The following is a 25,892-nucleotide window of genomic DNA, read 5'->3' as shown; positions in this document are numbered from 1 at the left end:
AATCCTACAAGGTCTCATTATAATTAAGCAATATTCATCCAGTTTATATTTTCAAACCCTTGGAACATCTGAGTTGATGCTGTTGGGAAATCGATGTTTTGACCTTCTGTAGTTGAAGAAGTGTGTTCATGCTTCAGTGAGACGTGCCACAGATTCCCTGGATTACTCTATGCTCTAATCCCACTTGACCGACTTACCTCAGCTTCTTGTGACACTGCGATGGACTAAAGGGATTGTGGAGTCTTTTCGCAGTTGTGTAACGCTGCAGTGCGAGGAGTTCAGTCTTACGGTGTCGAGACTTTCCTAAAACCACTGCTGCCTCGTTCGATTCTTTCATCCTGAGAATCCAGAACAATAAGGAGATGATTTAGAATAAAAATAATGAAGGTTCATGACATAAGAAGTTGGTTTTGTTGCTCTTTTCTATTCCAATCTCACGCCTGTGTGCGACTTAGTCATAATGTGTGCGCTTGTGGTTCATCGGTCTCTTGATGGTTCTGAGTTGAATCTGTCGACACTCGACTGCTGCTTTATCTTTGTGTAGAAAATGATTTTTCTTGATGTTATTAATGCAGAAACGTTACATTCCTGCAGCCCATAAACAATCTAGTCTCTACTTTACAAACTTTTCTATTTCCTCTATAATTCCACCTCCTATGGACATAAGCCTGTCCTCTCACCGGGACATAAGCCTGTCCTCTCACCGGGACATAAGCATGTCCTCTCACCGGGACATAAGCCTGTCCTCTCACCGGGACATAAGCCTGTCCTCTCACCGGGACATAAGCCTGTCCTCTCACCGGGACATAAGCCTGTCCTCTCACCGGGACATAAGCATGTCCTCTCACCGGGACATAAGCCTGTCCTCTCACCGGGACATAAGCCTGTCCTCTCACCGGGACATAAGCCTGTCCTCTCACCGGGACATAAGCCTGTCCTCTCACCGGGACATAAGCCTGTCCTCTCACCGGGACATAAGCATGTCCTCTCACCGGGACATAAGCATGTCCTCTCACCGGGACATAAGCCTGTCCTCTCACCGGGACATAAGCCTGTCCTCTCACCGGGACATAAGCATGTCCTCTCACCGGGACATAAGCCTGTCCTCTCACCGGGACATAAGCATGTCCTCTCACCGGGACATAAGCCTGTCCTCTCACCGGGACATAAGCCTGTCCTCTCACCGGGACATAAGCCTGTCCTCTCACCGGGACATAAGCCTGTCCTCTCACCGGGACATAAGCATGTCCTCTCACCGGGACATAAGCCTGTCCTCTCACCGGGACATAAGCATGTCCTCTCACCGGGACATAAGCATGTCCTCTCACCGGGACATAAGCATGTCCTCTCACCGGGACATAAGCCTGTCCTCTCACCGGGACATAAGCCTGTCCTCTCACCGGGACATAAGCATGTCCTCTCACCGGGACATAAGCCTGTCCTCTCACCGGGACATAAGCCTGTCCTCTCACCGGGACATAAGCCTGTCCTCTCACCGGGACATAAGCCTGTCCTCTCACCGGGACATAAGCCTGTCCTCTCACCGGGACATAAGCCTGTCCTCTCACCGGGACATAAACCTGTCCTCTCACCGGGACATAAGCCTGTCCTCTCACCGGGACATAAGCATGTCCTCTCACCGGGACATAAGCCTGTCCTCTCACCGGGACATAAAGCCTGTCCTCTCACCGGGACATAAGCCTGTCCTCTCACCGGGACATAAGCCTGTCCTCTCACCGGGACATAAGCCTGTCCTCTCACCGGGACATAAGCCTGTCCTCTCACCGGGACATAAGCCTGTCCTCTCACCGGGACATAAGCATGTCCTCTCACCGGGACATAAACCTGTCCTCTCACCGGGACATAAGCCTGTCCTCTCACCGGGACATAAGCCTGTCCTCTCACCGGGACATAAGCCTGTCCTCTCACCGGGACATAAGCCTGTCCTCTCACCGGGACATAAGCCTGTCCTCTCACCGGGACATAAGCCTGTCCTCTCACCGGGACATAAGCCTGTCCTCTCACCGGGACATAAACCTGTCCTCTCACCGGGACATAAGCCTGTCCTCTCACCGGGACATAAGCATGTCCTCTCACCGGGACATAAGCCTGTCCTCTCACCGGGACATAAGCATGTCCTCTCACCGGGACATAAACCTGTCCTCTCACCGGGACATAAGCATGTCCTCTCACCGGGACATAAGCCTGTCCTCTCACCGGGACATAAGCCTGTCCTCTCACCGGGACATAAGCCTGTCCTCTCACCGGGACATAAGCCTGTCCTCTCACCGGGACATAAGCATGTCCTCTCACCAGGACATAAACCTGTCCTCTCACTGGGACATAAGCCTGTCCTCTCACCGGGACATAAGCATGTCCTCTCACCGGGACATAAGCATGTCTCGCTTGGATCTTCATGTTTGCAGCAGTGGTTTTGCTTGTTGTTATCGTAGTTTAATGCATGGTTTTCAAACGTGTTCAATGATCCTAGAGTTGTGTTGCTGAACAACTAACTTGTATTAAACTAACTCACTCGTCTCTCTCTGCAGGTCCATCTCAGAATCCTGCCGGGCCGCCTCAGCATCCAGGGGTCGGTTATGGAATGAATCACCAGCCGGCCTACAATGCAATGCAAGCCAAAGCACCTGCGCCCCCCCTCTCTGGACTGTACCCCTCGGGGCAGTACCCCCCTGCTAGCTCATACCAACATGGTCCGCCCCCCTCCTCTTATCCAGGCCCGACCCTGATGCCCAGACCCCCTCTAGGAGCTCCGGTATCTCACACCCCTCCCCAGTCCGTCAGTCCGATCCCTGGTCCCAGACTACCCCCCGCACATGGAACACCCCCCCCTCCGGCTGTGTCCTCCAGCAGCTACTACCCAAATACCCAGCATCCTCAGCAGCAGCCGCCGCCCATGGCGCCATCATGGCAATACAACTCGGCGCCCCCTTCTATGAACGCGCCGGTGCCGGGCCCAGCGACCAATCACGTGAACCCGCCCGCCAGCATGACGGCACCACAAGCTGCAGCGTACACCTCAACACCGCCCGTGTCTTACAGCGCTCAACCCAACCATGTGGGGGTCCCCCCGGGCCAGCAGCACCATGTGGGGGTCCCCCCGGGCCAGCAGCACCATGTGGGGGTCCCCCCGGGCCAGCAGCGCGGCTACACGCACCCAGGTACAGAACCCTTCATTCCTGGTCATGTGCTGACGAGGTCAAGACGCACAAACAGGAAGTGTTGTGTAGATTGTGTCGTGTCAGGAGAAAGATCTGTGTCGTCTGAGGCCACTTTACATTTTTGATAAGCAAAACTAAATGGTAACTTATTCTGACTGTATAAGTTATTTTTACTACAAGTAGTTAGATCTAGTATAGATCTAGTAAAGATCTAGTATAGATCTAGTATAGATCTAGTAAAGATCTAGTAAAGATCTAGTATAGATCTAGTATAGATCTAGTATAGATCTAGTAAAGATCTAGTATAGATCTAGTATAGATCTAGTAAAGATCTAGTATAGATCTAGTATAGATCTAGTATAGATCTAGTAAAGATCTAGTAAAGATCTAGTAAAGATCTAGTAAAGATCTAGTAAAGATCTAGTAAAGATCTAGTAAAGATCTAGTATAGATCTAGTATAGATCTAGTAAAGATCTAGTAAAGATCTAGTAAAGATCTAGTATAGATCTAGTAAAGATCTAGTATAGATCTTGTAAAGATCTAGTAAAGATCTAGTAAAGATCTAGTATAGATCTAGTAAAGATCTAGTAAAGATCAGTGTCTAGACTTGAACAGTGTGTCGTGTTGGGATGTGAAGAACCGTCTCAGTGCTGCTGGTTTCATCTCTTTATCTGCAAAGAAACCATGACCTGTGATCTGCTGATATGTTGGCGCTGGACTTTGACCTCTGCCCTCTGAATCACGGCTGATTGTTGCCACTGGATTTCTTCCAGGCACTCGTTCACTGAATAAGTCCAAAGTTCAACACACCTTGTTGAGAAGGAAACACATGAAGTCATTTAGACTTGATTGTCTTCACCCGAATATCTGTTTGTACTTGAACTTTGATCTTATTTCTAACTTGGGCTTTAAACTGGAAAATCGTCGCACTTTTTATCAACGAATTTGAAATGTACGTAAAATTATAGTTTGGCCAAAAACTCCCATTTAGCTCAGTTTCTAATCATCGTCACGTCGACTAATGTTTCGGAATATTTTCAGAGTAATGCGCTAAAACCCTTGTCTTCCAGGCACTGCACCCCCACCAGTGAACCCCATGGTTCCTCAGACTTATCAGCCGGTCAGAGGTCCATATGGACCCCCACCTCCTGGTCCACCACCCACCATGAAACCCACAGCGCCTCCTACTGGAGCGCCTCTAGCGAACGCCACCCCTCCGCCTGGTAAGACTTCAACACAACATCTCTAATGAGACCCTAAAGTCCTTCAACATGAACGTTCCATCAGAGCTTCTGCACAAAAGTTAAAAACCAGAGAATAGGTTTAGCACCTATTCTCTGGTTTTTAACTTTCGTTTCAACATAATTATGAATTATAAGGTGTAATAATGAAGGCTTTTAATTCATGCCTCCCTTATAATCAACCAACTCTTTCTTTCACTACGTTTTCAAGTCGTGATTGAAGGCTGTGTTCTGGTGCTTCATTGATCCGACAGTAACACATTACAGCTGCATGTTTATGGCCGTCAGCTCTTCACTTGCAAACACTGACCAGCCTCGTCTGTTTCTCTCCTCTGACCTCCACATGCCAGGTCAGTGCGGGGCAGCTGTCGACACACTGTCCCCCACTGAACCCCACGTCCAGGAGGGGGATGTTGAATGTCCAGGTGTGGTTTGATCCGTCACTAGCTGTGGGTGTAGTAGTGCCTTCATGTGTTCATCATGTTCACTCCATGTGTTCATCATGTTCACTCCATGTGTTCATCATGTTCACTCCATGTGTTCATCATGTTCACTCCATGTGTTCATCATGTTCACTCCATGTGTTCATCATGTTCACTCCATGTGTTCATCATGTTCCATCCATGTGTTCATCATGTTCACTCCATGTGTTCATCATGTTCCATCCATGTGTTCATCATGTTCACTCCATGTGTTCATCATGTTCCATGTGTTCATCATGTTCACTCCATGTGTTCATCATGTTCACTCCATGTGTTCATCATGTTCACTCCATGTGTTCATCATGTTCCATCCATGTGTTCATCATGTTCACTCCATGTGTTCATCATGTTCCATGTGTTCATCATGTTCACTCCATGTGTTCATCATGTTCACTCCATGTGTTCATCATGTTCCATCCATGTGTTCATCATGTTCACTCCATGTGTTTATCATGTTCTATCCATGTGTTCATCATGTTCACTCCATGTGTTCATCATGTTCACTCCATGTGTTCATCATGTTCCATCCATGTGTTCATCATGTTCACTCCATGTGTTCATCATGTTCACTCCATGTGTTCATCATGTTCACTCCATGTGTTCATCATGTTCACTCCATGTGTTCATCATGTTCCATCCATGTGTTCATCATGTTCACTCCATGTGTTCATCATGTTCCATGTGTTCATCATGTTCACTCCATGTGTTCATCATGTTCCATCCATGTGTTCATCATGTTCCATCCATGTGTTCATCATGTTCCATGTGTTCATCATGTTCACTCCATGTGTTCATCATGTTCACTCCATGTGTTCATCATGTTCCATGTGTTCATCATGTTCACTCCATGTGTTCATCATGTTCACTCCATGTGTTCATCATGTTCCATCCATGTGTTCATCATGTTCACTCCATGTGTTCATCATGTTCCATGTGTTCATCATGTTCACTCCATGTGTTCATCATGTTCACTCCATGTGTTCATCATGTTCCATCCATGTGTTCATCATGTTCACTCCATGTGTTCATCATGTTCCATGTGTTCATCATGTTCACTCCATGTGTTCATCATGTTCACTCCATGTGTTCATCATGTTCCATGTGTTCATCATGTTCACTCCATGTGTTCATCATGTTCACTCCATGTGTTCATCATGTTCACTCCATGTGTTCATCATGTTCACTCCATGTGTTCATCATGTTCACTCCATGTGTTCATCATGTTCACTCCATGTGTTCATCATGTTCACTCCATGTGTTCACCATGTTCCATCCATGTGTTCATCATGTTCCATCCATGTGTTCATCATGTTCCATCCATGTGTTCATCATGTTCCATCCATGTGTTCATCATGTTCCATCCATGTGTTCATCATGTTCACTCCATGTGTTCATCATGTTCCATCCATGTGTTCATCATGTTCACTCCATGTGTTCATCATGTTCCATCCATGTGTTCATCATGTTCCATCCATGTGTTCATCATGTTCCATCCATGTGTTCATCATGTTCCATCCATGTGTTCATCATGTTCCATCCATGTGTTCATCATGTTCCATCCATGTGTTCATCATGTTCCATCCATGTGTTCATCATGTTCACTCCATGTGTTCATCATGTTCCATCCATGTGTTCATCATGTTCCATCCATGTGTTCATCATGTTCCATCCATGTGTTCATCATGTTCCATCCATGTGTTCATCATGTTCCATCCATGTGTTCATCATGTTCCATCCATGTGTTCATCATGTTCCATCCATGTGTTCATCATGTTCCATCCATGTGTTCATCATGTTCCATCCATGTGTTCATCATGTTCACTCCATGTGTTCATCATGTTCACTCCATGTGTTCATCATGTTCACTCCATGTGTTCATCATGTTCCATCCATGTGTTCATCATGTTCCATCCATGTGTTCATCATGTTTCATCCATGTGTTCATCATGTTCACTCCATGTGTTCATCATGTTCACTCCATGTGTTCATCATGTTCCATCCATGTGTTCATCATGTTCCATCCATGTGTTCATCATGTTCCATCCATGTGTTCATCATGTTCACTCCATGTGTTCATCATGTTCCATCCATGTGTTCATCATGTTCCATCCATGTGTTCATCATGTTCCATCCATGTGTTCATCATGTTCCATCCATGTGTTCATCATGTTCCATCCATGTGTTCATCATGTTCCATCCATGTGTTCATCATGTTCACTCCATGTGTTCATCATGTTCACTCCATGTGTTCATCATGTTCCATCCATGTGTTCATCATGTTCCATCCATGTGTTCATCATGTTCCATCCATGTGTTCATCATGTTCCATCCATGTGTTCATCATGTTCCATCCATGTGTTCATCATGTTCACTCCATGTATTCATCATGTTCACTCCATGTGTTCATCATGTTCCATCCATGTGTTCATCATGTTCCATCCATGTGTTCATCATGTTCCATCCATGTGTTCATCATGTTCCATTCATGTGTTCATCATGTTCCATTCATGTGTTCATCATGTTCCATCCATGTGTTCATCATGTTCACTCCATGTGTTCATCATGTTCACTCCATGTGTTCATCATGTTCACTCCATGTGTTCATCATGTTCCATCCATGTGTTCATCATGTTCCATCCATGTGTTCATCATGTTCACTCCATGTGTTCATCATGTTACATGTGTTCATCATGTTCACTCCATGTGTTCATCATGTTCCATCCATGTGTTCATCATGTTCACTCCATGTGTTCATCATGTTACATGTGTTCATCATGTTCACTCCATGTGTTCATCATGTTACATGTGTTCATCATGTTCACTCCATGTGTTCACCATCTAGCAACACGTGCTCTTCATCTCTTTGGACTACATCCATGTCCAGTAGTTTTCCAGGACCTGAACTCTTTATTTTCATGTCACATCTAAGCACTGATTGTAGATCTGCTCCTCAACGTGTGAGAGCTGATGGTTGATGTCCACGATGCTTCTGAGCTCATGTCCACAGACACTCTTTAAATGTTGGTGGATCATCTCTCGTCTCCATCTGTGAAGACTCTTTCTCGACGTGCATGAATGTTTCACTCCTCGTTCATATCTGACGTCACGTGTCGTCCTCCGTGTCTTCTGGATCTCCAGAGGTTCTCATCCAGAGCGTGGAGGAGTTTGTTCATTGTGTTTGTTCTTCAACAGGAGCCGCTGGCAACAGTTCTCAGATCAGCTATAACCACGTTGACAGTAAGACGGGTACGTTCATGTCTCACTGACCACTGTTGTCTGACCAGGTGTTTGGAAGTTCATGTTCCTCGTCTGTGGAACAACTTGACATGCAAATGTGATTCAAATCCACCAGCTGGCGTCGAGTGACTTCAGCTGCGTGACCTTGAACCCTGGAAACGATGTTTTTACGTCACAAGAACACGTCTTCGTGTCGAACCACATCATTAGCATTTACAAAATAAATATAAACGAAGGGCTTTCTTTTCAGTTGTGCGAGTTGAACCTCAAATCCTAATATTTAAGGTCAACCCTGGACTACATGTCCTTGAGATCATCTCTGGTTAAACTGAGACAATGAATGAAAAGTCTAATTTTAATTGTGGTTTGTCTTCTACTGACTTCTGCTCTGTTGTTCCAAACATTAACATCAACTCAGTTCTTAAACTTAAACGGTTCTTCTCTCTGCTCTCGTCTCCAAACATCTGTTGTTTTAACGGACCTTCTTATGAACAGAATCTTTTCTGTTACCTCACCAGGCCCACCTCAGCCTGGACCACCTGGTCGGCATTTGGGGCACTACCCCTCTCTACCCCCCGGGTACCAGCAAAGCCAGGCCCCCCCCGGTGGTCCCGTGCAGCCTCCGATGCAGGGCGGCTCCCAGCAGTTCCCTCAGGGCCCTCAGGTCTACCAGCAGGTCGGAGCGACTCCTGTCTTCCTGCAGGGATTGGACTTTAAAATACTGTCGACCCTCTTTCCAGCCGTCGAGAGGTCCGGGACCCTCACAGTTGAGTCCGTCTCTGGCTGCCATGAGTCTCCAGTCCAGCACCCCAGAAGCCCTCAGGGTGGTCAACCTGCTACAGGAGAGGAACATCCTGCCTCCGAGCTCCATCCCACCACCAACGCCCTGCCTGCCTCAAGACCTGCAGAAGATCAACTGCCATCCAGAGTAAGAGTCACGTGACCCGCCGTGATGTCATCATGGTAGCTTGACTCCAGCGTGGATTCGTTTGTGTCTCCAGGGTTTTCCGAAGTACACTGACCAGCATCCCGCAGACCCAGTCTCTGCTCAACAAAGCCAAGATGCCTCTGGGTCTACTTCTCCATCCCTTTAAGGACCTCTCGGTACGAAACGTGGCTTCAAAGCTCAAGTCAATCACTGGAAAACATTTCAAGATGTTTATGTCAGTTGTTTCCACCAACTCTCCACCCCTCGGTTCCTCAACCTAGACGCCAACACGAGGAGAACGTTTAGAAGGAATGATTAGTTTGGAGATGTAGGTTCAGAACCACAGAAGGTTCCCTGATGTAGGTTCTGAACCACAGAAGGTTCCCTGATGTAGGTTCTGAACCACAGAAGGTTCCCTGATGTAGGTTCTGAACCACAGAAGGTTCCCTGATGTAGGTTCTGAACCACAGAAGGTTCCCTGATGTAGGTTCTGAACCACAGAAGGTTCCCTGATGTAGGTTCAGAACCACAGAAGGTTCCCACAGAAGGTTCCCTGATGTAGGTTCTGAACCACAGAAGGTTCCCTGATGTAGGTTCAGAACCACAGAAGGTTCCCTGATGTAGGTTCTGAACCACAGAAGGTTCCCTGATGTAGGTTCTGAACCACAGAAGGTTCCCTGATGTAGGTTCAGAACCACAGAAGGTTCTCTGATGTAGGTTCAGAACCACAGAAGGTTCCCTGATGTAGGTTCTGAACCACAGAAGGTTCCCTGATGTAGGTTCTGAACCACAGAAGGTTCCCTGATGTAGGTTCAGAACCACAGAAGGTTCCCTGATGTAGGTTCAGAACCACAGAAGGTTCCCTGATGTAGGTTCTGAACCACAGAAGGTTCCCTGATGTAGGTTCAGAACCACAGAAGGTTCCCTGATGTAGGTTCAGAACCACAGAAGGTTCCCTGATGTAGGTTCTGAACCAAACAAACTGTCAGTTCCAGGTTTATATATATATATATATATATATATATATATATATAAATTTCCCTAGAAATCTGTGAAGAGCATTTTTTAATAAAACTTAATAATATTTCAATAATAATTCAATACAAAAGATGTTCTGCAAAGAATGTTTGGCATTAAAGTTCTCATCTAATCTAAGACTCAGGAGCAGAACATGATGTTGAGATGAAACTCTTCATCCAGCAGAACATGGACTAACAAGTCTGTTCTCTTCAGTGATTAAGGTTTGTTTAAACTTAGGTTAAAATCCTTCAAATCTAGCAAATTAGACATTTTTTCAAAGAAATGCAGCGACGGAGCAAAAGGGCTTCAAAGAACCTTCAGAGCACTGACTCTTCCTGGAGGTTCTGACATGTGTTCTCCTGCAGCAACTTCCTGTGGTGGCGTCCAGCACCATCGTCCGGTGTCGCTCCTGTAGAACCTACATCAACCCCTTCGTGTCCTTCCTGGACCAGAGGAGGTGGAAATGTAACTTGTGTTTCCGGGTCAACGATGGTGAGTTTGAAACGAGAGGTTCATTCATGGACTCGCTGTAGTAAGAGGTCCTCTGCTCTCTCAGTCCCGGAGGAGTTCATGTACAACCCGGTCAGCAGGTCGTACGGGGAGCCGCACAAAAGACCCGAAGTCCAGAACGCCACCATCGAGTTCATCGCTCCTTCAGAGTACATGGTGCGTCTCCTTCGCTCGCGCCGTCAAGCGTCGCTAACGTGTCGCTAACGTGTCGCTAACGTGTCGCTAACGTGTCGCTAACGTGTCGCTAACGTGTCGTCGCCTCCACAGCTGAGGCCGCCGCAGCCCGCCGTCTATCTCTTCCTGCTGGACGTGTCCCACAACGCCGTGGAGACGGGCTACCTGGACGTGTTCTGCCAGTCCATGCTGGACAACATCAACGCGTACGAGTGTTGGTGAGAAGGTGTGTCTGCAGGCGTGTGACCTTCTGTGGTGCGTTCAGGCTTCCTGGAGACTCGCGGACCAAAGTGGGCTTCATCACCTTCGACAGCACCATCCACTTCTACAACCTCCAGGAGGGTCTCTCTCAGCCGCAGATGCTCATCGTGTCGGACATCGAAGGTGAAGGTTCCAGACGTTACTCTGCCGTCCTTCGTGGTCTTCATGTTTGTGCTCCACAGACGTGTTTCTACCCACACCAGACAGCCTTCTCGTGAACCTCAACGAATGCAAAGAGGTGAGGAACTTTGACCTTTCGTTTGGATCCTGGTCTCTGACCTCTTCTCCCTCCAGCTCGTGCAGGACCTCCTCAAGAGTCTACCGACACTATTCCAGAAGACCATGGAGACCCAGTCCGCCCTCGGCTCCGCCCTGCAAGCTGCGTTCAAACTCTTGTCGCCCACTGGGGGGCGCATGTCCGTGTTCCAGACCCAGCTGCCTAACCTGGGGGTCGGCGCGCTGCAGTCCAGGGAGGACCCCAACCAGCGGGCGTCTGCCAAGGCGAGTCCAGGACGATTGTGTCTGATCTGATGTGTAACTTGAGTGTGTTTGGATCCAGGACATCCAGCACTTGTCTCCAGCCACAGACTTCTACAAGAAGCTGGCTCTGGACTGCTCCGGACAACAGGTCGCTGTGGACCTGTTCCTGCTGAGCTCCCAGTACTGTGACCTGGCGTCTCTCGGTGAGTCTCACGACGACTCCATGTTTTAGAATACAGTTGACCTTCGAGCCAGAGTCAGATTGAACCTGTTGGTCTGTGGCTCCCTCTAGTGTTGGATCATGGTAATGTTGCTTCTGTTGGTTCTCGTCGCTGCATTTCTAGGATTTGAAAAACAAAATCTCTCAGTGCTTCAGACATTATGGTAACGAGTGCAAACGCCGTCTCTGAGCCACTGGTTCTCGATCAGTTGTGTTGCTACGGCTCTGCTTGTCCAGTCAAAGGTCATCGTCAAGCGAACGTTAAAATAAAATCTGGTGTCACAGAAGATTTGATTAAACAAAATATGTTTTTTAACTTCATCAATGTGTCTTTGAGACAAACAAAGACATCAAGGACGAGTGATTCTTAAAGAGAGTGAACACACTCTTGAGTGATTCTTAAAGAGAGTGAACACACACTTGAGTGATTCTTAAAGAGAGTGAACACACACTTGAGTGATACTTAAAGAGAGTGAACACACACTTGAGTGATACTTAAAGAGAGTGAACACACACTTGAGTGATACTTGAAGAGAGTGAACACACACTTGAGTGATACTTAAAGAGAGTGAACACACACTTGAGTGATACTTAAAGAGAGTGAACACACACTTGAGTGATACTTGAAGAGAGTGAACACACACTTGAGTGATACTTAAAGAGAGTGAACACACTCTTGAGTGATTCTTAAAGAGAGTGAACACACTCTTGAGTGATTCTTAAAGAGAGTGAACACACTCTTGAGTGATACTTAAAGAGAGTGAACACACACTTGAGTGATTCTTAAAGAGAGTGAACACACTCTTGAGTGATTCTTAAAGAGAGTGAACACACTCTTGAGTGATACTTAAAGAGAGTGAACACACACTTGAGTGATTCTTAAAGAGAGTGAACACACACTTGAGTGATACTTAAAGAGAGTGAACACACACTTGAGTGATACTTGAAGAGAGTGAACACACACTTGAGTGATACTTAAAGAGAGTGAACACACTCTTGAGTGATTCTTAAAGAGAGTGAACACACTCTTGAGTGATACTTAAAGAGAGTGAACACACACTTGAGTGATTTTTAAAGAGAGTGAACACACACTTGAGTGATTCTTAAAGAGAGTGAACACACTCTTGAGTGATTCTTAAAGAGAGTGAACACACACTTGAGGGATTCTTAAAGAGAGTGAACACACTCTTGAGTGATTCTTAGAGAGAGTGAACACACACTTGAGTGATACTTAAAGAGAGTGAACACACACTTGAGTGATTCTTAGAGAGAGTGAACACACACTTGAGTGATACTTAAAGAGAGTGAACACACACTTGAGTGATACTTAAAGAGAGTGAACACACACTTGAGTGATTCTTAAAGAGAGTGAAAACACACTTGAGTGATACTTGAAGAGAGTGAACACACACTTGAGTGATTCTTAGAGAGAGTGAACACACACTTGAGTGATACTTAAAGAGAGTGAACACACACTTGAGTGATACTTAAAGAGAGTGAACACACACTTGAGTGATACTTAAAGAGAGTGAACACACACTTGAGTGATTCTTAGAGAGAGTGAACACACACTTGAGTGATACTTAAAGAGAGTGAACACACTCTTGAGTGATTCTTAAAGAGAGTGAACACACACTTGAGTGATTCTTAAAGAGAGTGAACACACACTTGAGTGATACTTAAAGAGAGTGAACACACACTTGAGTGATACTTAAAGAGAGTGAACACACACTTGAGTGATTCTTGAAGAGAGTGAACACACACTTGAGTGATACTTAAAGAGAGTGAACACACACTTGAGTGATACTTAAAGAGAGTGAACACACACTTGAGTGATTCTTAAAGAGAGTGAACACACACTTGAGTGATACTTAAAGAGAGTGAACACACACTTGAGTGATACTTGAAGAGAGTGAACACACACTTGAGTGATTCTTAAAGAGAGTGAACACACTCTTGAGTGATACTTAAAGAGAGTGAACACACACTTGAGTGATACTTAAAGAGAGTGAACACACACTTGAGTGATACTTAAAGAGAGTGAACACACACTTGAGTGATACTTAAAGAGAGTGAACACACACTTGAGTGATTCTTAAAGAGAGTGAACACACACTTGAGTGATTCTTAAAGAGAGTGAACACACACTTGAGTGATACTTAAAGAGAGTGAACACACCCTTGAGTGATTCTTAAAGAGAGTGAACACACTCTTGAGTGATACTTAAAGAGAGTGAACACACTCTTGAGTGATTCTTAAAGAGAGTGAACACACACTTGAGTGATACTTAAAGAGAGTGAACACACACTTGAGTGATACTTAAAGAGAGTGAACACACACTTGAGTGATACTTGAAGAGAGTGAACACACACTTGAGTGATTCTTAAAGAGAGTGAACACACACTTGAGTGATACTTAAAGAGAGTGAACACACACTTGAGTGATTCTTAAAGAGAGTGAACACACACTTGAGTGATACTTAAAGAGAGTGAACACACACTTGAGTGATTCTTAAAGAGAGTGAACACACACTTGAGTGATACTTAAAGAGAGTGAACACACACTTGAGTGATACTTAAAGAGAGTGAACACACACTTGAGTGATACTTAAAGAGAGTGAACACACACTTGAGTGATTCTTAAAGAGAGTGAACACACACTTGAGTGATACTTAAAGAGAGTGAACACACTCTTGAGTGATACTTGAAGAGAGTGAACACACTCTTGAGTGATACTTAAAGAGAGTGAACACACACTTGAGTGATACTTAAAGAGAGTGAACACACTCTTGAGTGATTCTTAAAGAGAGTGAACACACACTTGAGTGATACTTAAAGAGAGTGAACACACTCTTGAGTGATACTTAAAGAGAGTGAACACACACTTGAGTGATACTTGAAGAGAGTGAACACACACTTGAGTGATTCTTAAAGAGAGTGAACACACACTTGAGTGATACTTAAAGAGAGTGAACACACTCTTGAGTGATACTTAAAGAGAGTGAACACACACTTGAGTGATTCTTAAAGAGAGTGAACACACACTTGAGTGATACTTAAAGAGAGTGAACACACTCTTGAGTGATACTTGAAGAGAGTGAACACACACTTGAGTGATTCTTAAAGAGAGTGAACACACTCTTGAGTGATTCTTAAAGAGAGTGAACACACACTTGAGTGATACTTAAAGAGAGTGAACACACTCTTGAGTGATACTTGAAGAGAGTGAACACACTCTTGAGTGATACTTAAAGAGAGTGAACACACACTTGAGTGATTCTTAAAGAGAGTGAACACACACATCAACTCTTGATGATCACTTCCTGCTCTGGTCCTCCCAGGATGCATCTCTCGATACTCTGCTGGCAGCGTCCACTACTTCCCCTCGTATCACCACCAACACAACCCTGCTCAGGTGGAGAGGTTCCAGAAGGACCTGAAGAGATACCTGAGCAGAAAGATCGGCTTCGAGGCTGTGATGAGGATACGATGCACCAAAGGTGAGAAGAACGTTTGTGCTTGAACTGGAGTGTGTTTTATTTTGGAGTGTGTTTTATTTTGGAGTGTGTCTTATTTTGGAGTGCGTGCGTGTGTGTGCGTGTGTGTGTGTGCGTGTGTGTGTGTGTGTGTATGTGTGTGTGTGTGTGTGTATGTGTGTGTGTGTGTGTATGTGTGTGTGTGTGTGTATGTGTGTGTGTGTGTGCGCACATAAATGATCAATCGCATTAAGTCGGCTTCATTAATTAATAGAACAACATAAATGCAAGTATAAAGTCAGAACTTCTCCTTAAAGAATCTTCTTTGATGAACTGAAAATAGTTTGATTATAAGTTTGAAACAAAGATTTCAAGTGGAAAAAAAGAGTGTTGTCTGGATGATGATGAAGATGACGATGATGATGATGATGATGAAGATGAAGAAGATGGTGATGATGAAGATGAAGAAGATGGTGATGATGATGATGATAATGATGGTGACGACGATGACGATGATGATGATGAAGATGAAGAAGATGGTGATGATGAAGATGACGATGATGGTGAAGATGATGGTGAAGATGAAGATGATGAAGATGATGATGAAGATGATGATGACGATGATGATGACGATGATGACAATGAAGATGATGACAATGAAGATGAAGATGATGAAGATGATGGTGACAATGAAGATGAAGATGAAGATGAAGAGGATGAGGATGAGGATGAGGATGAGGATGAGGATGAAGATGAGGATGAGGATGAAGATTAAGGAGATGGTTTGATGTCTCTCCAGGTCTCTCCATCCACACGTTCCACGGGAACTTCTTCGTGAGGTCCACTGATCTCCTGTCGCTGCCGAACGTGAACCCAGACTCAGGCTTCGCCGTTCAAATGTCCATCGAGGAGAACCTGGACGACATGCAGGTGGTCTCGTTCCAGGCCGCTCTGCTCTACACGTCCAGCAAAGGTTGGTGACGACAGATGTTCTGTGGACCAGACTGACGGATGTGTTCCAGGAGAGAGAAGGATCCGCGTCCACACGCTGTGTCTGCCTGTCGTCAGCTCGCTGTCCGACGTGTTCGCTGGAGCCGACGTGCACGCTATCACTGGACTGCTGGCCTGCATGGGTGAGTACCTGCTGCACTACTACACACTACTACACCAATGTGTGTGTCACTGCTACACACTACTACACAAATGTGTGTGTCACTGCTACACACTACTACACAACCTGTTTGTGTGTCACTGCGACACTTGTATCAACTACTACACAGCCCATGTTTCAATTCAATTCAATTTTATTTCTGATAAGTGTCTTATCATAAAAAAGTTATCTCAAGACACTATACAGTTGAAATAAGACTACAGTTGATTAAGGAAAAATAGATCCAGCAATTGAACAAAGAGCAAGAAACAAAACACTGTACAGTGAGCAATGGAGAGGAAAAACTTCCTTTTAGAAGCAGAAACCTCGAGCGGAACCAGACTCATTGTTGACGGCCTGCCGCTTTGACCGGCTGGGAGGAAGGATGGGGGGGTAGACAGATGGATAAGGAGAGGAGTGAGGGAGGATATAGTGAGAGAAAAGAGGAGAGTGTAGGAGGGTCCATGGGGGTGTTGGAGAGAACTCGGGGTCTTGGCGGGCCCAAGCCGTGGCAGGAACCCGCGGGAGACCAGGATCCGGCAGGCGAGATAACCACCAGAGCCGACCCCAAACACCAGCGAGAAGGCGGACCACCAGCGAGAAGGCGGACCACCACCGGGGGCGTGAGAGGGCGAGCACAGGCGAGGACGACCGAGGAAGCAAAGAGGGGGAGGCACCAGGCGCAGGCACGAAGGCAGAGGGGCAGCCAGAAAAACCAGTCAGGGGATAGAGCCCCGGGGCCAGGCCGGGCCACGGAAGACCCCCAGACCGTCAGGCCGCCACCAAGTCCATAGCAGGGGACCGAGCCAAGGAGATAGGGATCCACCACAGCAGCGGCGGCGGAGCCCCCCCCAATACCCTGCGGACACGGCCAGTAGCCGGGTCGAGTGCCACCGCATGAGCCCGGGGGAACAATGGCCAGGCACCGGCTCAGGTCCTCCGGTGAGAGTCCCCCGGGTCACAGGGGGGCCACTCTTGTGCGGGCAGGGCGGGGGTAATGGGGCTGCAGCCGTCCGGGAACGGCCCCCAATCTTCAAACTGTAGACCGTCCCCAACAGCCACAGCCCACCTCCCCCATGTCATGAGGGAAGTTTGGGGGGCCAACAGTATTTCATAGGCGGTCCACGGTCTCTCAGGTGCAGAGGCTCCGCCCATCACACGTACTGACCCCCAGCCCCCGCCCCCACCCACCATGCAGCACCCAGGGGGACAGCATCACTTGCATGGGCGGTACATGGTCTCTACGGTAACATGGGTCCGCCCAATGCCTCCGCCGTCCCCCCAACATGGCCCCGCCCAGTGTGGCCCCCCCCCCACCTGGGAAGCCCCCGAAAGACCGACCAACCCGGCCACGAACCCCCAGGACCAAGGGTGACAAACTCCCCGACCACAGCACATGCCACACAGGGCGGGTAGAGGACCACAGCTACCGCTGCAACAGACACCCACCCCAAGACAGGCCCCCACAGCCCCCCACCACAGACCAGGTGAAGCCATCGGGGCCGGATGGCCATCCAGAACACCCGGCCAGCCCCAGCCCCACCCCTAACGGTTCACCCGCCAACCCCGTCAGCCGGACCAGCAACCCCCCAGCCCCAGCACCGCCCCCAACGCAACCCCCCGTCCACCGCCCCAACCACCCCCGCCAGCACCAACCCCCGCACACCACCAAAGACCGCCCGGAAGCGGGCCACCCCCCCGCCGGCACACGGGGCCATCGCGGCACCAGCGGTCACCACCACCAGGCCCAAGGCCCCACAGGCCCCACCCGCCGGGCCCCTCACACCAGAATCGGCCAAGCCAGAACGGCCCCGGCGAGAAAAGAAGGATATACAGAGCTCGGTGTCTAAAACTCCTCCAGCATTCTCAGCCTATAGCAGCTAAGATAAACAGTTTTGTTAGTTATAACAGCTAAAGATAAACAGTTTTGTTAGTTATAACAGCTAAAGATAAACAGTTTTGTTAGTTATAGCAGCTAAAGATAAACAGTCAAGTTAGTTATAACAGCTAAAGATAAACAGTTAAGTTAATTATAGGCTTTATGGAAAAGTAAGGTTTTAAGATTGTTTTTAAACATAGAGAGGGTGTCTGCCCTCCGGACTGAAGCCGGTAGTTTGTTCCACAGCAGAGGGGCTTGAAAACTGAAGGCCCTGGCTCCGAATCTACATTTAGAGATTTGTGGTATAACTAGTAGATCAGAGTTTAGGGATTGTAAGGTCCTAGAGGGTTGGTAAGTTTGGATTAAATCTTTAATGTATGTTGGTGCTAGACCATGTAAGGCTTTATAGGTTAGGAGAAGGATTTTAAATTGTATCTAAATTCTACAGGAAGTCAATGTAGGGAAGACAGTACAGGTGTGTTCGCGCCTCTTAGTCTTAGTCAGGACACGAGCTGCAGATGAATGAGCTGAAGATTCTGAGAGACTTTTTAAAACATCCTGACAGAAGAGACTTACAATAGTCCAGCCTGGAGGTAACAAAAGCATGGATGAGCTTCTCAGCATCTAAAGGAAGGAAGTGCCTGATTTTTGAAATGTTACGAAGGTGGAAGTAAGCAGTCCGTGAGATTTGTTTTATGTGTGAGTTAAATGATAAGTCCTCGTCAAAGCAGACACTGATTCTTTACAGTGGTGCTAGTAGCAGGAGCAAGTTATGTAAAGATCATTAGTTAATGATTAGAATAGAATAGAATAGAAAAGCTGATGGACTGATGGACTGATGGACTGATGGACTGATGGACTGATGGACTGATGGACTGATGGTCTGATGGACTGATGGCTCCGTGTCAGCCTGGCTTCAGTACTGAATAAGAACTTGGGGTTATTCTTATTTGCTTCTATAAGTGATGAGTAATATGAGGCTCTGGCTGAAGAGATGTCTTGTATATTTTTAACTTATCCTGCCAGTCCTGGTAGAATTCATTATGTTTTGATGAACCATTTCTTCTCTAGTCGTCTAGAAACCTGTTTTAATTGACGTGTTACTGAGTAAACCAGGGAGCAAGACTACTTCTGTTGACAGTCTTTTGAGTTAGTGGTGCGATGAAGTCAAGCGTATTGTGCAACGAGTCTGTAAAACGGCCCACAAAGTTATCAATGTCGGGGTGACTATGGTAGAGTTTCTTGACTCACTGAGGCGTTTTACTGACACTGAGGGAATTATTTCAAAAACTTGGTAACAACACTTTCAGACAGACATCTTTTGAGATCCTGCTCTGTAGACTCGGCTCATTTAAAATGAAGTCAAAGGTTATTAATTGATGGTCGGAAAGAAGTGAATTCTGAGGAGAGACAATAACATTTTTAATTTCAAGTCCGTATGTTAGGACAAGATCTAATGTGAGCTTAAAGCAGTGAGTCGTTCATGAACATACTGAGAGAAATGACTCCAGGATAGAGTTAAACCTGTTAGCTAAGCTATCATGGACCATATTATTATTATTACTATTATTATTATTATCATTATCATTATCATTATCATTATCATTATTATTATTATTATTATTATATCAACATGGATGTTAAACCAACAATAATCACTTTATCTGATTTAAGCAGCAGCTGCTCAAGAACTCAGACAAGAATTCAGAATAAGGTCCAGGAGGACGATAGACTCCAACAAAGAGAAGTGACTGATCTCAAGGTAGTATTAGATATACTGAGTATAATACTTTCAAAAGAGTTGAAATCACAGTGTGGTCTAGTAAAGGTAGTATTAGATATACTGAGTATAATACTTTCAAAAGAGTTGAAATCACAGTGTGGTCTAGTAAAGGTAGTATTAGATATACTGAGTATAATACTTTCAAAAGAGTTGAAATCACAGTGTGGTCTAGTAAAGGTAGTATTAGATATACTAAGTACAATACTTTCAAAAGAGTTGAAATCACAGTGTGGTCTAGTAAAGGTAGTATTAGATATACTAAGTATAATACTTTCAAAAGAGTTGAAATCACAGTGTGGTCTAGTAAAGGTTGAAGACATGAGTTAAAGTTAGTGTGTCTGGTGTTGATTCATTTAAAGATAATCATCTATAGGTTTAAGTTAATAAGTCAATGGTTTTATCTGATATAAGTTCATTAATTAGTGCAGCTTCTGAGGACAGGGATGGATATTCAACAATCACTTAATTCTCCTCTACAATGGTAGTATTTATTTGATTTAGATTTATTTGAATTAGATTATCTTTAACAATCTTCTACTGACATTTTTACTTGGTTTTATTAAGCGGGTCAGATTGACCCTCTATGTGGTTAGAGGCGGGTGGCTGTTGTGGGAGAAGAAGAGTGTGAAGATGCTTCTGATCTGTGCTCTGAGTCACGTTACACTAAAACTCTCAACACTGCTAGACAAGAGAGATGCTCATTATGGGATGGATCAGTCTCTCCTAAGCAGACCAGGTTTTCCCCAGAAGGTTTTCCAGTTGTTAACAAAGCCAAGCGTTTGCGGGGCAGAACTCTGACAACCAGCCATGAAATGATGAGTCGAAGTAAACATATCATCATATGTTGGGTCCAGAGAAAACTACGGAGTCCGACATTGTTCGTGCAAATGCACACACCGACTGAACGTTCACCTTGGTGACCTCTGACCTCCGAGCGACGTCATCGGATGTCGTTGCTGCCGACATGAATAATTATCTTACTGTATTTACGTTTAGCTTTAGCAGCTTTAAATGTGATTCAATGTCTGGCTCTGGCCCCAGGAATGCAGACGACTCTCGCTGGCTTCGCTAGTTTAACGTTCCGAAGAATGGAATCATCTACGAACAGAGCAGGTTCCTCGACCGGTGACTTGTCGAGTGGAGAACATCTGTTGGAAACGCTAAGGGGTTGGTGCTCCGTTGACTTTGGCGGGAACTATTCCTCCCTCGAACATCACCCACCGACCCTGGTTTCCCTGACACACCGAGCAGGAAAGAACAGAGGAGGGAGAGGGAGACATGGTGAGGGGAAAGTGTGGGTGTGTGTGTGTGTGTGTGTGTGTGTGTGTGTGTGTGTGTGTGTGTGTGTGTGTCAGAGGGTTTAGAAGTGAAATGAGTTTGAATCCTGTTCACACTGACAGCTGGTGATGGTGACAACCGTTGCTTAGCAACCGTCAGTAAGACTCAGTAAGTTGTCATTTACTTGCACATGGTCTCATTTGCATATGGTTACAAGTATGTTTGTAAAACGGATTTAAAAGATGATTCAGTGCAGCTTCCAAATGAAATACAAGTCGATTTAAAGAAACCAGAACGAGACGCTTTTGTCCTGAAACCACTGAAGGCTCTGGTCCCACACGTCCTAAGGCTCTGGTCCCACACGTCCTAAGGCTCTGGTCCCACACGTCCTAAGGTTCTGGTCCCACACGTCCTAAGGTTCTAGTCCCACACGTCCTAAGGTTCTAGTCCCACACGTCCTAAGGTTCTGGTCCCACACGTCCTAAGGTTCTAGTCCCACACGTCCTAAGGTTCTGGTCCCACACGTCCTAAGGTTCTGGTCCCACACGTTCTGGTCCCACACGTTCTAAGGTTCTGGTCCCACACGTCCTAAGGTTCTGGTCCCACACGTTCTAAGGTTCTGGTCCCACACGTCCTAAGGTTCTAGTCCCACACGTTCTAAGGTTCTGGTCCCACACGTTCTAAGGTTCTGGTCCCACACGTTCTAAGGTTCTGGTCCCACACGTCCTAAGGTTCTGGTCCCACACGTTCTAAGGTTCTGGTCCCACACGTCCTAAGGTTCTGATCCCACACGTCCTAAGGTTCTAGTCCCACACGTCCTAAGGTTCTGGTCCCACACGTCCTAAGGTTCTGGTCCCACACGTCCTAAGGTTCTGGTCCCACACGTCCTAAGGTTCTGGTCCCACAAGTCCTAAGGTTCTGTTCCCTGCAGCCGTGGACCGCTCGGTGACGGCCAGCCTGAGCGACGCCAGGGATGCCATGACGAACGCCGCCATCGACTCGCTGACGTCGTTCCGCCAGGCGGTGCTGACCATCCAGCAGCCGGGCCTCCTGGCGCCGGCCTGCCTCCGCCTCTTCCCGCTCCTGGTCCTGGCTCTCCTCAAACAGGTCCCAACGCCTCCACGTTTCAGACCCGGGCGGCGCTGACCGCGACCTCTGACCTCTGGCTCCACAGAAAGCGTTCCGGACCGGCACCAGCACGCGCCTGGACGAGCGCGTGTTCGCCATGTGTCAGCTCAAGTACCAGCCGCTGGTCTACGCGCTGCTGATGGTCCACCCGGCGCTGTACCGGGTCGACGACCTGTCGGACGAGGTGAGCGGCGCCCCGACATCCACCAGCATCTTGACCCACACGTTGTGTTGCAGGGAGCCTTGAACCTCAACGACAAGACGGTCCCTCAGCCTGGAGTCCTGCAGCTGACGGTGGAGAAGCTGAGCCGCGACGGAGCGTTCCTCATGGACGCCGGGACGGTGGGACCTCCTGCTGGTTCTCGTCTCCTTCAGCCTCCACTGACCTCCTGCTCTCCTCACAGGTCCTTTATCTGTGGGTCGGACGCAACTGCAGCCCCAACTTCCTCAGCCAGGTGTTGGGCGTCGCCAGCTACGCCGCTGTCCCTGAACACCTGGTGAGTTCACCTGTCCCTTCACCTGTCCCTTCACCTGTCCCTTCACCTGTCCCTTCACCTGTTCATTCACCTGTCCCTTCACCTGTCCCTTCACCTGTCCCTTCACCTGTCCCTTCACCTGTTCATTCACCTGTTCATTCACCTGTCCCTTCACCTGTTCATTCACCTGTCCCTTCACCTGTCCCTTCACCTGTCCCTTCACCTGTCCCTTCACCTGTCCCTTCACCTGTCCCTTCACCTGTCCCTTCACCTGTCCATTCACCTGTCCCTTCACCTGTCCCTTCACCTGTCCATTCACCTGTCCCTTCACCTGTCCCTTCATCTGTCCCTTCACCTGTCCCTTCACCTGTCCCTTCACCTGTCCATTCACCTGTCCCTTCACCTGTCCCTTCACCTGTCCCTGAACACCTGGTGAGTTCACCTGTCCCTTCACCTGTCCCTTCACCTGTCCCTTCACCTGTCCCTTCACCTGTCCATTCACCTGTTCATTCACCTGTTCATTCACCTGTTCATTCACCTGTCCCTTCACCTGTCCATTCACCTGTCCATTCACCTGTCCCTTCACCTGTCCCTTCACCTGTCCCTTCACCTGTCCCTTCACCTGTCCCTTCACCTGTCCCTTCACCTGTCCCTTCACCTGTCCCTTCACCTGTTCATTCACCTGTCCCTTCGCCTGTTCATTCACCTGTTCATTCACCTGTTCATTCAGCTGTTCATTCACCTGTTCATTCACCTGTTCATTCACCTGTTCATTCACCTGTCCCTTCACCTGTCCATTCACCTGTTCATTCACCTGTCCCTTCACCTGTTCATTCACCTGTTCATTCACCTGTTCATTCACCTGTTCATTCACCTGTCCCTTCACCTGTTCATTCACCTGTTCATTCACCTGTCCCTTCACCTGTCCATTCACCTGTCCCTTCACCTGTCCCTTCACCTGTCCCTTCCCCTGTTCATTCACCTGTCCCTTCACCTGTCCCTTCACCTGTCCCTTCACCTGTCCCTTCACCTGTCCCTTCACCTGTCCCTTCACCTGTCCCTTCACCTGTTCATTCACCTGTTCATTCACCTGTTCATTCACCTGTTCATTCACCTGTTCATTCACCTGTCCCTTCACCTGTCCATTCACCTGTTCATTCACCTGTCCCTTCACCTGTCCATTCACCTGTCCCTTCTCCTGTCCCTTCACCTGTCCCTTCACCTGTCCCTTCACCTGTCCCTTCACCTGTCCCTTCACCTGTCCCTTCACCTGTCCATTCACCTGTCCCTTCTCCTGTCCCTTCACCTGTCCCTTCACCTGTCCCTTCACCTGTCCCTTCTCCTGTCCCTTCACCTGTCCCTTCACCTGTCCCTTCACCTGTCCCTTCACCTTCACGTGACTTCAATGCTGTCTCAGATCACATACTTGTGTACTCAAAGTTAGTATTTTTAGTGCGTAAGTGCGTCTCAATTCTTAGTATGTGAAGTTAGTGCTCCATACTCACTAGATTGTTACTAAATAAATATATATATAAAATATATATGTGTGTGTGTATATATATATATATATATATATATATATATATATATATATACTTCCAGGTGTATTTCCAGCAGCAGTACAAGGATAAAAAAATTAAAGATTCTCTTAAATAAACAACATTATTTACACAAATAAACAAAACCCTCGATTAGACACTTGAACTCAAATCTGTTATTAATATAATCTTTACTGTATTTGTAACAAAATAAAACTCAACAGATAAAACGTTCCTTCTTTTTTTAAAACGACAGCACTTTTGTGTCGGAGCTTTCCAAAATAAGAGACTTGAAATGTAAATGTTGAATCCTTCAAAATAAGAGTGTGAACTCAAACGACTCATGGTTGAGTGACTGGTGAGACTGGTGACACTGGTGACACTGGTGACACTGGTGACACTGGTGACACTGGTGACTCTGGTGACACTGGTGACACTGGTGACACTGGTGACACTGGTGACACTGGTGACACTGGTGAGACTGGTGACACTGGTGAGACTGGTGACTCTGGTGACACTGGTGACACTGGTGACTCTGGTGACACTGGTGACACTGGTGACTCTGGTGACACTGGTGACTCTGGTGACTCTGGTGAGACTGGTGACTCTGGTGACTCTGGTGACTCTGGTGACACTGGTGACACTGGTGACACTGGTGACACTGGTGACACTGGTGACACTGGTGACACTGGTGACACTGGTGACACTGGTGACACTGGTGACTCTGGTGACACTGGTGACACTGGTGACACTGGTGACACTGGTGACACTGGTGACACTGGTGACACTGGTGACACTGGTGACTCTGGTGACACTGGTGACACTGGTGACACTGGTGACACTGGTGACACTGGTGACACTGGTGACACTGGTGACTCTGGTGACTCTGGTGACACTGGTGACACTGGTGACACTGGTGACACTGGTGACACTGGTGACACTGGTGACTCTGGTGACTCTGGTGACTCTGGTGACTCTGGTGACTCTGGTGACACTGGTGACACTGGTGACTCGTGACTCGTGACACTGGTGACTCGTGACTCGTGACTGGTGACTGGTGTAATGAGCCAGATGTTCTTGTGAGATCTAACGTGTTCCTGACAGTACCTGCTGCCGGACCTGGACACTGCAGAATCCCACAGAACCCGAGCGTTCGTGGGTTGGCTGAGGGATCAGAGGCCGTTCTTTCCTTCCTTCCACGTCATCAGGTGCGCGTCGTCGTGACGATGACCTTGATAACGCGGTGACTGACCTTGAGGTGTTGTGCTCCTGCAGGGACGAGAGTCCGTTGAAGCCCAGCTTCATGCAGAACATGATCGAGGACCGGACCGAGTCGGCGCTGTCCTACTACGAGTTCCTGCTGCACCTGCAGCAGCAGATCTCCAAGTGATCTGGATCTTCAAGTGTGTGTGTGCGTGTGTGTGTGTGTGTGCGCATGTGTGTGTGTGTGAG

At 47.2% G+C, this 25,892-nt stretch overlaps 1 protein-coding gene across 2 annotated transcripts in view; it reads left to right on the top strand.

The window, feature by feature from the left end:
- Positions 1-25,892, top strand: part of sec24a (SEC24 homolog A, COPII coat complex component) — a 26,852-nt gene extending 960 nt beyond the window's left edge. Inside the window, exons 2-24 of one of the 2 annotated variants that reach the window (XM_087807144.1) lie at positions 2,550-3,179; positions 4,251-4,403; positions 4,772-4,846; positions 8,096-8,149; positions 8,659-8,816; positions 8,881-9,068; positions 9,142-9,244; positions 10,454-10,580; positions 10,645-10,754; positions 10,866-10,978; positions 11,038-11,156; positions 11,216-11,271; positions 11,328-11,534; positions 11,593-11,716; positions 15,074-15,232; positions 16,008-16,181; positions 16,231-16,341; positions 22,230-22,405; positions 22,473-22,610; positions 22,664-22,768; positions 22,831-22,923; positions 25,545-25,648; positions 25,716-25,892. In XM_087807144.1, the coding sequence (XP_087663270.1) occupies positions 2,550-3,179; positions 4,251-4,403; positions 4,772-4,846; positions 8,096-8,149; positions 8,659-8,816; positions 8,881-9,068; positions 9,142-9,244; positions 10,454-10,580; positions 10,645-10,754; positions 10,866-10,978; positions 11,038-11,156; positions 11,216-11,271; positions 11,328-11,534; positions 11,593-11,716; positions 15,074-15,232; positions 16,008-16,181; positions 16,231-16,341; positions 22,230-22,405; positions 22,473-22,610; positions 22,664-22,768; positions 22,831-22,923; positions 25,545-25,648; positions 25,716-25,830 (3,392 nt within the window). In that variant the 3' untranslated portion in view covers positions 25,831-25,892. The remainder of the gene's footprint in view (positions 1-2,549; positions 3,180-4,250; positions 4,404-4,771; positions 4,847-8,095; positions 8,150-8,658; positions 8,817-8,880; positions 9,069-9,141; positions 9,245-10,453; positions 10,581-10,644; positions 10,755-10,865; positions 10,979-11,037; positions 11,157-11,215; positions 11,272-11,327; positions 11,535-11,592; positions 11,717-15,073; positions 15,233-16,007; positions 16,182-16,230; positions 16,342-22,229; positions 22,406-22,472; positions 22,611-22,663; positions 22,769-22,830; positions 22,924-25,544; positions 25,649-25,715) is intronic. The other variant, XM_087807145.1, reaches the window with a different exon arrangement.

Source organism: Callionymus lyra, chromosome 14 (assembly GCF_982586985.1).
Source record: "Callionymus lyra chromosome 14, fCalLyr1.hap1.1, whole genome shotgun sequence".
NCBI lineage: Eukaryota > Metazoa > Chordata > Actinopteri > Syngnathiformes > Callionymidae > Callionymus > Callionymus lyra.
Note: the sequence above shows the minus strand (reverse complement) of the source record. Positions and strands in the feature narration are given on the sequence as shown.